This window comes from Oryctolagus cuniculus, chromosome 1, assembly GCF_051225735.1.
Source record: "Oryctolagus cuniculus isolate XC-2025 breed Fujian yellow rabbit chromosome 1, ASM5122573v1, whole genome shotgun sequence".
In the NCBI taxonomy this organism is placed as follows: Eukaryota; Metazoa; Chordata; class Mammalia; order Lagomorpha; family Leporidae; genus Oryctolagus; species Oryctolagus cuniculus.
Genome location: NC_142867.1, coordinates 235,652,857 through 235,665,096, shown reverse-complemented (window position 1 = coordinate 235,665,096; position 12,240 = coordinate 235,652,857). Strand labels below are relative to the sequence as shown.

The 12,240-nt window shown below is 64.2% G+C and overlaps 2 protein-coding genes across 2 annotated transcripts in view; both read left to right on the top strand.

The window, feature by feature from the left end:
• Positions 1-12,240, top strand: part of LOC138845520 (histo-blood group ABO system transferase) — a 51,076-nt gene that overhangs the window by 9,779 nt on the left and 29,057 nt on the right. The window lies entirely within an intron of this gene.
• On the top strand, positions 126-11,770 carry LOC149128919 (histo-blood group ABO system transferase 2-like). The gene is made up of 6 exons (XM_089322142.1): positions 126-298; positions 6,280-6,340; positions 7,166-7,222; positions 8,546-8,581; positions 9,002-9,136; positions 9,847-11,770. Exons 1-6 carry the CDS (start codon positions 283-285, stop codon positions 10,535-10,537), a joined length of 996 nt encoding a protein of 331 aa, XP_089178268.1. The 5' UTR covers positions 126-282; the 3' UTR covers positions 10,538-11,770.

Sequence of the window (12,240 nt, the reverse complement as noted above, 5' to 3'; positions counted from 1 at the left end):
CACTGCCACGCTCACCACTGTCTCACGCCTGAATTCTCCACTCTGCAGAGAACACGGGGACCTGGCGGTGTGGGGGTGGGTAGAGGCCGTGGACCTGGCCGGCTGCCCAGCCAATCCTGGGCAAATCAGAAACCCGCCCAGGAGGCACAGGTGGGTAAAGAGCCAGCTTCTTCCTGCAGGTGGATCTGGCTCCGAGTCCGAGCGCCGGCTGGGCCGACCTCTGCCTCACATCGGCCTTTGTCTCCACCTCCGGATCCCCGGCTTGCAGGGCCCTGAGCAACCATGGAAGGCCGAGGAGGTGAGCGGGAGCGGTGTGGGCCCCCGGAGCTGGGCTGCTGTGCCCTCCGCGGAGTCTGACCATCTCAACAGCTGCTCCAGCCGGAGGCTCAGAGACGGCCTGGCCAGCAGAGTGGGCAGAGCCCGGGGGTCTGGGGGCTGCTGTGTGGGGCTGGGTCTGCGAAGGGAGGGAGGCGGGGGAAGGCAGGACCCAGTCGTGGCCGAGTTAGGGCAGGGGGCGGACCCTTGGCCGAGACGTCCTGCTGGGAGGGCAGTGCCCTGTCCCCCTGTCGCCTGCCCCCTGGACGGCCCCCACCCCTGGCCGTGAGGGCACAGAGGACAGAGCCAGTGGTCAGCTGGGGTCTCCTCCTGTTATGACCTTGGCCCAGAAGAGCCAGGACCACGGTGCCTCCAGGGGAAAGCAGGCACCTGCTGGGGGAGCTAGGGGCGTGGGGTAGAGATGGCTGAGGGGAGGAGGCATCCTTGGGGCTGCCCGGGGTCAGTTATCCTGCAGCCAGGGAGGGCCGGGCAGGAGAGAGTGTGGGGAGGGAGGGGTGGGGAAGGAAGGGCAGGGTGGTCCGACAGCAGGAGACAGGTCCAGCCTGTTCTCCCTGCCCCTACAGTCTCAGGGCTGCTGGGCAGATCCCCGCCCCCAGACCCTCAGGCCCAGCCCCCGGAGCTACAGGGCCGGGGACCCCTGGGCTCCACTGTAAGCAGCTCTGGACTCCCGGGTCTCAGAGGAGGCCCCAGCACAGGAAGTGGCCGCAGGTCACGTGGCAGAGTCGCCGAGCTCAGAGCAAAGCGGAGACTCTTGCTTTGGGGGTGGGGGAGCAACAGCTGTCGAATCACAGAGCGCGTCGTCTGTGGACACCCCTGGGACAGTGCAGGACAGGGAGGCGTGTGCTGCTTACAGCCTAGGAGGTCCTGTGTCCCCAGGGCCAGGCAGCCCGCGGCCACCTGGGGTTTGTGTTGACCCCTGCTCTCCACGGCCTCCTGGGCTCTGGGCGAGGCTCGGGGTGTCCTTGTCCCCCGGAGGGCGGTGACCCCAGCCCCGAGGTTGGGGATGGCCTGGTAGCATCCACCACGGGCTTGCTCTGGCTCTGATGCCAAGCGTCCCATAGGAGACTGAGGTGGCAGCCACAGATGTGGCCAGGCCACGTGGTTCCGCGTGGTTGGGCCACACGCACCGCAGGCGACCCTGCTGTTTGACATCCCACAGGCAGGGCCCGTGGAGGGCGGTCAGCTCGTCCCCCGCTGCGCAGGTCCTGCCCCGGTTCAAGCACCAGCAGCCTCAGGTCCTGGGGCCCCTGCTGGTCCCCCGCAAAGCAGAGCGCAGGACCCTTGGACCCACAAATTCCGCACCACCCTGGGCAAAGCCTCTCCCCTGCTGGCACACGGCCCAAGCTTGTGAGAGATTCCACCTGTGGCCCCGGGAAAGCTGTTGCCTTCTCCCTTCCCTGAGCCCTGGTGGGTCAAACTCCACACGGGGCTTTATTACCTGCTGTTCTGCGCCAGGCAGAGTCCACTCCCCAGGGCGCCTTCCCCGGAGGCTGTGGAGGCGCCATGCCCAGTGCCACAGCTGTGCGGCCAGGCCCAGGGCGGAGGATGCGCCTGGGACCACCTGGGAGGTTATGGGGCGGGGGCAGGGCCTGGCAGAGAGGAGGGGCTGCTGTCCTCAGGCTCAGACACCCAGCAGAAGGGACGGGACCCGGGTGCCGGGTATGGCGGCGCGGGGCAGCGCTGCCTTCCGCCGGAGGCTGGGCCGTGCTCCCCGGCACGGGGGCTCCACGGATGGAAGCCAGGCCGCTTCTGACCTCTGGCTGCTGTGCACAACTCATGGGTCAAGTGTGTGCTGGGTGGGTGCCGGCCCCCGCGCTGGCAGTGAGCCGAGCCTGCTTGCTGCTCTGAGAGTCAGGAGCCCGTCTCGAAGGCGGAGCTGAGGCGGGCTGCCGGGTGGACTTGGGGCGCAAGGGAGGGAAGCTCGAGGAGACCCGGGCTCTCAGGGCGCTCCCTGGGGGTGGGGTGGCCCGGGAAGCTGGGCGTGCTTCCGGGGGGGGGGTGCGGTGAGCAGTGGTGTCCAGTGCAGAGCTGCACAGGGGTCAGGGCTGGGACACAGGGTGGAGGCTCCGGGCGGTGCGTGCAGGTGTGGGAGCCAGCATGGCCACCACGCCTGCGCCTCCAACGCTGTCTCACGGGAGGAGGAAGAGCAAGGGCCAGAGGGCAGGGTGCTGGGGAAGCCAGCCAAGGCCGGAGAAGGTTCTGGAAGCCCGGTGAGCACGTTTCCTCCAGGAAGAGTCGTCTACACTGTCAGCTGTGGCTGAGGGGTCAGGTGGTGGTGAGGACAGAGGGGGCCAGGGGTCAGGCAGGGTGTGGCAGGGCGGGGCAGAGCTGCTGGGGCCCCAGAGCCTTCCGCACCTGTGGAGTGTGAGTGTGTGAGTGTGTGTACGTGTGTGTGTATGTATATATGTGTGTGAATGTGTGTATATGTGTGAGTGTGTAAGTGTGTGTATGTATTATGTGAGTGTGTGTATGTATGCATGTGTTTGAGTGTGTGTGAGTGTGTGTGTGTGTATGTGTGAGTCTGTGTGTGTATGTATGTGTGTATGTGTGTGTGCACTCACACACACACACTGGAGACTGGTGGGCTTGAGCAGGGTGAAGATGGACTCCGGGGAGGGTGCAGGTGTGAATGTGTGTGTACATGTGTGTATGTGTGTGAGTGTGTACATGTGTTTACATGTGAGTCTGTGTGTATGTATGTATGTGTGTGTGTGTGCACTCACGCACACACACTGGAGACTGGTGGGCTAGAGGAGGGTGAGGATGGACCCCATGCAGGTGTGAGAGTATGTGTGTGCATGTATATGTGTGTGAGTATGTACATGTGTGTACATGTGTGAGTCTCTGTGTGTATGTATATGTGTGTATGTGTGTATGTATATGTGTGTGAGTGTATATATATGCATGTGAGTGTGTGAGTTGTACAGTGTGTGTGTACATGTGTGAGTGTGTGTGTCTGTGCTAGAGGAGGGTGAGGAGGGGCCCCGGGTGGTGCAGGTGTGAGTGTGTGTGAGTGTGTATGTGTGTGTGTATGTGTGAGTCTCTGTGTGTATGTGTGTATATGTGTGAGTGTGTATATGTATATATGTGTGTATGTGTCTGTGTGTCTGTGCTAGAGGAGGGTGAGGAGGAACCCCGGGGGGTGCAGGCATGAGTGTGTATGTGTGTGTATGTGTGTGAGTCTCTGTGTGTGTATGTATGTGTATATGTGTGAGTGTGTGTGTCTGTGCTAGAGGAGGGTAAGGATGGACCCTGGGGAGGGTGCAGGCGTGAGTGTGTATGTGTGTGAGTGTGTACATGTGTGTGTACGTGTGAGTGTGTGTCTTGCTAGAGGAGGGTGACCGGTGAGGGTGCAGCCGTGAGTGTGTATGTGTGTGTGTATTTGTGAGTGTGTGTATATATATGTGTATATATGTGAGTGTGTATATATGTGTGTATGTGTGTGTGTATGTGTGTGAGTGTGTGTGTCTGTGCTAGAGGAGGGTGAGGATGGACCCCAGTTGGGTGCAGGTGTGAGTGTGTATGTGAGTGTGTGTATGTGTGTGAGTGTGTGTATATATATGTGTGTGTGTGTATATTTGTGAGTGTGTATATATATGTGTGTATGTCTGTATGTGTTTATATGTGTGTATGTATAAGTGTGTGTATGTGTGTATGTGTCAGTGTATATATATGTGTGTCTATGTGTGTGAGTGTGTATTGTGTATATATGTGAATGTATATATGTGTGTGTCTGTAAGTTTATGTGTGTGTATATATATGTGTGTATGTCTGTGTCTGTATGAGTGTGAGTGTGTATGTGTGTATATGTGAGTGTGTGTATATGTGAGTGAGTATATGTGTGTATGTGTGTGTGTGTGAGTGTGAGTCTGTGCTGGAGGAGAGTGAGGGGGAACCGGGGGGGGCAGGTGTGAGTGTGTGTATATACGTGTGTTTCAGTGTGTGTATGTGTGTGTGTGTGAGTGTGTGTGTCTGTGCAGGAGGGTGAGGGGGACCCCGGGGGGTGCAGGCCCGAGCGCTGGTGGTCTCAAGCGAGGCTTCTTTACTTCTCCACACGGCAAAGCATCAGAGTGCGGCGGAGACGGGGACACATCTTCCAGCTCCCGTCTGCCGGTCCCCTCTCCACGTGGCCACAACGCCCGGGCTGGCAGCGCTGAGCCAGGGGGCTCCACCCTGGTGACCTCGGGCAGCCCAGGCCACCCACCAAGGCTGGGCGGGATCCAGGTCCCACCCTCTGAGCGCCTCCCATGGGGATTAGGTGTCCACAGGAGGGCGCAGCCCCGCTCCAGCGCCAGGGCAGCAGGGAGAGCCGCGGGCTCAGCGCGGCCCAGCCGGCCCTGCCCTGGCTGCCCTGGCTGCCCCGGGCCGCCCCGGGCCGCCCCGGGCCGCCCCTGCTCCCAGGCAGCCCCACCTGTGCTCTCCCCTCCGTGGCCTCCATGGCAGAAGCCACGGCTCGGAGAACGCTGGTTTCAATTTGCTGTTGTTTTGATTTGAGAGATGAAGGCGACAGCGGAGAGGCAGACAGACCAGGAGAGAACTCCCACTCCCCAGACGCCTGCCGAGGCTGGAACTGGGCCAGGCTGGAGCTGGGAGCGGGAACTCGGGCTGCCCCCAGGGTCCCCGGGCAGGAGTGTGGGCTCAGGAGCCGCGGGATGCAGGTGCCCCAGGCCCAGCGCCCGCCCCCGGGTGGGTTTTAAGTTTGTCACACACCTGCTTTCCTGCGTCCAAGACTCAAAGCGAAATTCTTTCCATCCTAATTCTTTCCACCCTTGGCTCTGGTTTGTTCACATTGTGACTTGATTTCCCCCAGAAACCTTTGATTTAAGGAGGGCAAACGTCACGCCTCCATAACGAGGTCGGAACGTGGTGACTTCCCACCCGCCGCCTCCTCCCTCTCCATTCTTATTTGTTACACAGATCTTTTTTTTTTTTTTTTTTTTGACAGGCAGAGTGGACAGTGAGAGAGAGAGACAGAAAGGTCTTCCTTTGCTGTTGGTTCACTCTCCAATGGCCGCCACAGCCAGCACGCTGCAGTCAGCCCATCGCGCCGTCCCGAAGCCAGGAGCCAGGTGCTTCTCCTGGTCTCCCATGGGGTGCAGGGCCCAAGCACTTGGGCCATCCTCCACTGCACTACCAGGCCACAGCAGAGAGCTGGTCTGGAAGAGGGGCAACCGGGACAGAATCTGGCGCCCCGACCGGGACCAGAACCTGGTGTGCCGGCACCGCAGGTGGAGGATTAGCCTATGAGCTGCGACGCTGGCCTACCCAGATCTATTTTCAATGGGCTTTATACACATACGGTTCACTCTATACTAAGAGTTCAACAAAATGCATGGGAAAGAAGCAGCCCTGTCCCTGGACAGGCAGGACAGGGGCTGACCAAGTCATTGCTTCTCATAGTGTCAGTTTCACTTCCACAATTTCCCTTTTAGAAAACACGTTTCCTTTAGAGCCCCCCCCCCCCCACCTCCCCTGCTCCTGGGCTCCTGGAGTCCACTGCTCCGAGGGCACAGGACTCAGGCGCTGAGACAGGAGCGCCCAGTCCCTAGGAAGGGGCCGACCTGGGGACAGCAGCGGGGCTGGGCCCCCATAGAAGCCTCTCAGGCACAGGCGACCTCCGCCCTGTGAGCAGGCGACCCCCCCAAGCCCAGCAGTGAGCTGAGGACGGCCCAGGGCCCAGGACAGGCGAGTGGGGGCAGGGCCCAGAGCCCTGGAGAGGCCGGAGGAGCCCCGGGCAGGGAGCTGGGGGACAGACGGCTCCCCCCTTGGCGCAGTGGCAGTGGGAGGGGAGCGGCGTGGAGCTGGGGCTGGGCTGGGGCGGGAGACGTGGGGGCCGAGCTGGGGTCCCCCGCCGCCTGCTGGGGGCACCACTGTGTGAGGCACAGGGAACAGGTGCGGTGGCAGGTGGGGGAGGGCTCATCGCCGCCCCCTGCTGTTTTCCAGGAAAACGCTGCCCCCTGCAGCCCCTGCTCCTTGGGCTCCTTCTCCTCCTGGTCTTCTTTGGGTAAGAAACCTGCGGTGCTGGGCGGGGGGAGGGGCAGCCTTAGACACGGGGGCACCCCCAGCCACCCACCCCAGCACTGCAGCAGTGGGGAGGGGCGGCGACAGCTGTCACTCAAGCTCCACCCCACCCTTCCCTTCTGCTGAGCACAGAGGGACGTGGGGAGGGCACTCCGTCCCGGGCACAGAGGGGACGTGGGGAGGGCACTCTGACCTGGGCACAGAGGAGACCCTGGGGAGGGCACTCTGTCCTGGGCACAGAGGGGACGTGGGGAGGGCACTCCGTCCCGGGCACAGAGGGGACGTGGGGAGGGCACTCTGACCTGGGCACAGAGGGGACGTGGGGAGGGCACTCCGTCCCGGGCACAGAGGGGACGTGGGGAGGGCACTCTGACCTGGGCACAGAGGGGACGTGGGGAGGGCACTCTGACCTGGGCACAGAGGGGGCATGGGGAGGGCACTCTGTCCTCCAGGGCATAGTGTGGACCCTGGGGCCGGGAGGGGAAGCCGAGTCAGGCCAGGCCGTGAGCTGCTTCCAGAGGCTCCTGGAACCCCAGAGTGAGGTCCGGCCAGGGCTCCTGGGGCGTGTGCCGCACAGGGAGGAGAGGCGCTGGCGTGGCCTCAGGCTGCACACACCCGGCGGGGGGACCCTGCAGCTGCCACGGGCCCCCACAGCCCCAGCCCCAGGGTCCTCCCCAGCCCACCTTGCGGCCGCCTGGGCTGGGCCGGGACCTGGCAGCCTCCCAGGAGGCTCTGTGCTGTGTGCAGGGAGGGGGACGGGGGGCTGGGCTCTGCGTCCTGACCCCCCCCCCCCCCGCTCTTCCCGCAGCTACGGGTTCCTGAGCTCCAGACGCCCGATGCCAGGAGGCCTGGGAGTCGGGCCTGGGTGAGTGTGGGGGGGTGGGGGGGTGCCGGCCTCAGGCCTGGTCGCTGCTCCCTGGGCTCTCCCGCCCCTCCCCTCCAGGCTCTGCCCAGAGCAGCCCCGGCCCCTCCACGGCTTGGAGGGTCCCCGGCACTGCTGCCCTCAGCTCTGGCTCCAGCAGTGACCTCCCTGTGCCCTGCGGCCCTGACTTGGCCTCCCTGGAGCCCTTGAGTGGCCCCTGCTGGGCAGTGCTTAGTGAGCAGTGTGTGACGGGACAGGGACACCAGGACACAGTGCCAGGCCCGACACCCCAGGACGCCCGCTGTGACCGCTCAGACCCCGCTGCAGCCCCGCCCTGCGCTGTCCCCCAGGCCCAGGTTCTGTGCACGTGGGCCCGGCCTCTGCTCCCGGTGCCAACCCCGTCTCCTGTGCTCTCCTTCTGCAGCGTGGCTGTTGGGGACCCCGACGGCCGGCCCGTGGTGGCCTTGTCCAGATACAGTGGCCTTGTGCCGTCCCCCAGCTGTGCATCTGCCCTCAGCCTGGAGTCCTGTGGCCCCTTCCCGGCTCTGCTCTGACCTCGCCCTCGTCCCGCGCGTCTGGGCAGCCGAGTGCGGCCTGCGGGTCTGCCCTGCTGCGGGTCCTGAGCTTTCTGAGGCGGCGGCCAGCAGCACGGGGAGCCCTGGCCAGGGTGTGGGGCCTGGGGCGGGGCCGCAGTGTGGGCGGGCTGCAGTGGGGGTGGGGCTTCAACGTGGGTGGGGTTTAGATGTGGGCGGGGCTAAGTGGGGTGTAGCTTTTGATGTGGGTGGGGCTGAAGTAGGGGCGGGGCCTGCCCCATGCCTGGCTCTGGGCTTATCTGTATTTATCTGTGGACCCCCCACACACACACCTGCCATAGACCAGAGTCCTGGCGGGGGGGTCATCTGCCTGGCCGCTCCCTGGTCACTGCGGGGCTTCCTGAATCTTCATCTTCCCACCAGGCCCGACCACGTGGACCTCTCCCTCCACATCTGCCTTTGGGGGCCCGCGGGGTTCAGGTGGGGGCCGTCAGAGCAGCTCCTGTGACCGCTGAGCTGGCCGTGGTCCGCGCCTCTGCTGCCCCTCCCTGGGCCATGTCCAGCCCCTCCCTGCCCACACGGACTCACAGGGACCCCTTGGAACTCCCTGCAGCATGCGGGGCCCGGTCCTCTGCCAGCTCACTGAGCCTGTCCTTCCCGGGGTCCCCGGATGGTGGCCGACAGGCACCCCGGGGGCTCAGGCAGCATGTGTGGGCCGTGCTGTGCACACACCCACCCCCCCCGTGCCCGCACCCCGCCCCTCCCGGCACTCACCACGCGCTGTGTCCTGCAGGATGCTGTACCCCCAGCCGAAGGTGCTGACTCCCTCGTGAGTGCTGGGCGTGTCCTGGGGTCGGGCAAGGGCGGCGCTGGGCCTGGGGGGGGGGCGCGGGGGGGCGTTCCCTCTCCCGTCCTCTGCGGCCGAGCCTGGAGGCCCCGCAGTGCTCCTGTCCTGTTCTCTGGCCCTGGCCCGGCCCCTGCTGTCCTTATCCCCCGGGGCCTGGGGGCTGTGGGGGTCTTCCTACAGTGGGAGGGGCCTCCTAGTCCCGAGTGGGCAGCGGGACTGGGGCGGGCTGAGCCGGCCGCGAGCCGCTGGCTGGAGTCTGGGTGTCCTCGGCTTGGTGTCCTGCCGAGTCCTCCGGAAGGGGCAGCCCTGGGGGCGGAGGCCGAGTCGGGGTCCTGGGTGGGGGCGGCTGTGTTGCCCACCCTCCTGCCGGCCCCGTGTTGCCGCGTGGCTGTCCCTGTGCAGACGGAGCGATGTCCTCGTGCTGACCCCCTGGCTGGCTCCCATCGTGTGGGAGGGGACCTTCAGCCCCGAGATCCTGGACGAGCAGTTCCGGCTGCAGAACGTGACCGTGGGACTGACCGTGTTTGCCGTTAAGAAGTGAGTGGGGGGGGGGCAGACACCTCGGCCTCCACACCCGCCTTGCGCCCAGGCCACCCAGGACTCGCCTGGGCGGTGGTTTGCTCTCTGTGGGCAGTGGACACTGTCGCCCCAGGGCCGGCGCAGTGGATCCAGCAGGAGGGCTCAGGTGCAGGGGTGGGAGTCTAACCTGCCCCACCCGTCAGAGCTGCCCTGGGGGGGAGTCTAACCTGCCCCGCCCATCTGAGCTGCCCTGAACACACCCGCTGTGCCGCAGCTCCCTGCCCCCAGCTGGGGGCCCCTCCCCAACCTGGAGGAGAGGTTAAGTGGGGCGCAGCCGTGGACACCCCTGGGACAGTGCAGGACAGGGTGGCGTGTGCTGCTTGTGACCTCAGGAGGTCCTGTGTCCCCAGGGCCAGGTAGCCCGTGGCCTCCTGGGTGGGTGTGACCCCACTCCCCACGGCCTCCTGGGACACGTGTGACCCCGGATCCCTGTGGCCTCCTGGACGGGTGTGACCCTGCTCCCCGTGCCCTCTGGGGCAGGGGTGACCCCGCTTCTCGTGGCCTCCTGGGTGGGTGTGACCCCACTCCCCACGGCCTCCTGGGTGGGTGTGACCTCACTCCCCGTGGCCTCCTGGGACAGGTGTGACCCCGGCTCCCCGTGGCCTCCTGGATGGTGGCCTCCTGGGTGGGTGTGACCCCGCTCCCCGCCTGCCGTCGCCTCCCTGCAGGTACGTGGCTTTCCTGCGGCTGTTCCTGGAGACGGCGGAGCAGCACTTCATGGTGGGCCACCGCGTCACCTACTACGTCTTCACGGACCGGCCGGCCGACGTGCCCCGCGTGCCGCTGCGGGAGGGCCGGCGGCTGGCGGTGCAGGCCGTGCGCAGCCACGCGCGCTGGCAGGACGTGTCCATGCACCGCATGGAGGTGATCAGCCGCTTCTCGGAGCAGCGCTTCCGCCACGAGGTGGACTACCTGGTGTGTGCCGATGTGGACATGAAGTTCCGGGACCACGTGGGCGTGGAGATCCTCAGCCCGCTGTTCGGCACCCTGCACCCCGGCTTCTACAGAGCCGACCGCCGGGCCTTCACCTACGAGCGGCGGCCGCGCTCTCAGGCGTACATCCCCCCGGACAAGGGCGACTTCTACTACATGGGGGCCTTGTTCGGGGGCTCGGTGGCCGAGGTGCAGCGGCTGGCCAGCGCCTGTCACCAGGCCATGGTGCTGGACAAGGCCAACGGCATCGAGGCCGTGTGGCATGACGAGAGCCACCTGAACAGGTACCTGCTGTACCACAAGCCCACCAAGGTGCTGTCCCCCGAGTACCTGTGGGACCAGCAGCTGCTGGGCTGGCCCTCGGTCATGAAGAAGCTGAGGTTCGTGGCTGTGCCCAAGAACCACGAGGAGATGCGGAGCCCGTGAGGGGCTGGGGAGGGCGGGGCCTGGCCACCTGCGCTCCCTCCCGGCCACCCAGCGCCAGAAGTGGTTTTGGGAGAAAGGGGGCAGGGGCTCCACTTCCTCTCCCCGTGGAGAGAGACGGCTGCAGCCGAGCTGCCCAGCCCATGTCCAGGCAGGCCCAGCCCTCTGCCCCCCCCAGAGACACGCACAGCCACGTGGACACACACACGGTACACGGACACGCACAGCCACGTGCACGTGGACAGGGACATGCAAACAAGGATACACACACAGCCATGTGCACGTGGGCATGCACACTGATACAGGGACATGCACAGCCACGTGCACTTGGGCACACACACGGGTACACAGTGAACAAGGACACAGACACTGCCATGTGCACGTGAACACACATGGATACATGGCCATGCAAACAGCCATGTGCACGTGGACACACAGCCATGCACATGGACACACACACGTGGACACACAGACTCAGTCCCGGGCACTTTCTCCGGCACAAGTTCCCAGTGGCCACCAGCAGCTCCCGCCGAGCGTGTCCGGGCCCTGTGCCGGGCGGAGGCCGTGGTCTGGGACGAGGCCTCAGGCGTGTGCAGAGACTGTCGAGGTTCGGGGGGCCGGGTTCCTCCTGTGCTGCCTCTAAGGACCCCATCACCTCCAGCTCTGTAACCCATTCGCGTTCTCTTTTGTGGACCGTGTGGTGTGTGTACTGTGTGTGGTTCACGTGTGTGCTGTATATGTAGTGTTTCTGTATTGTGTATGTAGCAGTGCGTTGTGCACATTGTGTGTGCATGTGTGTGTGCATGTGTGTGTCACGTGTGTGTCACGTGTGTGTCACGTGTGTGTCACGTGTGGACGCTCAGCTGCTCCAGTGCCCTTTGTGGAGAGACGACCCTTCCTCCACTGCACTGCGTTTGAGACCAGCGTTGTGACGTGGTAGGCTAAGACTCCACGTGCGGTGCCGGCGTCCCATGTGGGCGCCAGTTCCAGACCTGGCTGCTCCACTTCTGATCCAGCTCTCTGCTGTGGCCCGGGAAGGCAGTGGAAGATGCCCAAGTTCTTGGGCCCCTGCACCCGTGTGGGAGACCCGGAAGAAGCTCCTGGCTCCTGGCTTCAGATCGGCTCAGCTCTGGCCGTTATGGCCAACTGGGGAGAGAACCAGCAGATGGAAGACCTCTCTCTCTCTCTATTTCTGCCTCTCTGGAACTCTGTCTTTCAAATAAATAAGTAAATCTTAAAAAAAAAAAAAAAATGGCAGAAGGATGGCACCAGTGAGAAGCGGCAGCTGCCCTTGCTCGGGCATCGCGGCGGAAGCCACAAAGGACCGCGTGACTCCTGTGGTTTCGGGACACAAACGTAAAAACTGGGCGGAGGATTTTATGGAAGGGGCCTGATGGAAACTGCTCAAGGAATCTGTGAAACTGCACCTGCACTAGGAGTGACCCCCAGGGGTCTCCACCTCCACCTCCCATTACGCCCTTGCAGGACAGGGAGCTTCCCCGGGGAAGACGGGCAAGCTGGTCGCACCCAGGTGCCTGTGCGGATGGGAAGGAGCCCGGAGAGCAGCCACAGCTCCCTGCAGGAAGTGCTCCCAGCTCCGGTCTCCCAGGGCCTTCACAAAGCGGCAAGGGCCCCCCGCCTTTCCCAGAACTCACGCGGGGCTTGTCAGGCCCTGGGGATGAGCCGGCAGAGACCCCTGCAGGAAG

Coding starts and splice junctions, on each gene's coding strand:
- LOC149128919 (XM_089322142.1), top strand. Junction 6,341..7,165: donor CTCCTCCTGGTCTTCTTTGG/GTAAGAAACCTG, acceptor CTCTTCCCGCAG/CTACGGGTTCCTGAGCTCCA. Junction 8,582..9,001: donor CCGAAGGTGCTGACTCCCTC/GTGAGTGCTGGG, acceptor GTCCCTGTGCAG/ACGGAGCGATGTCCTCGTGC.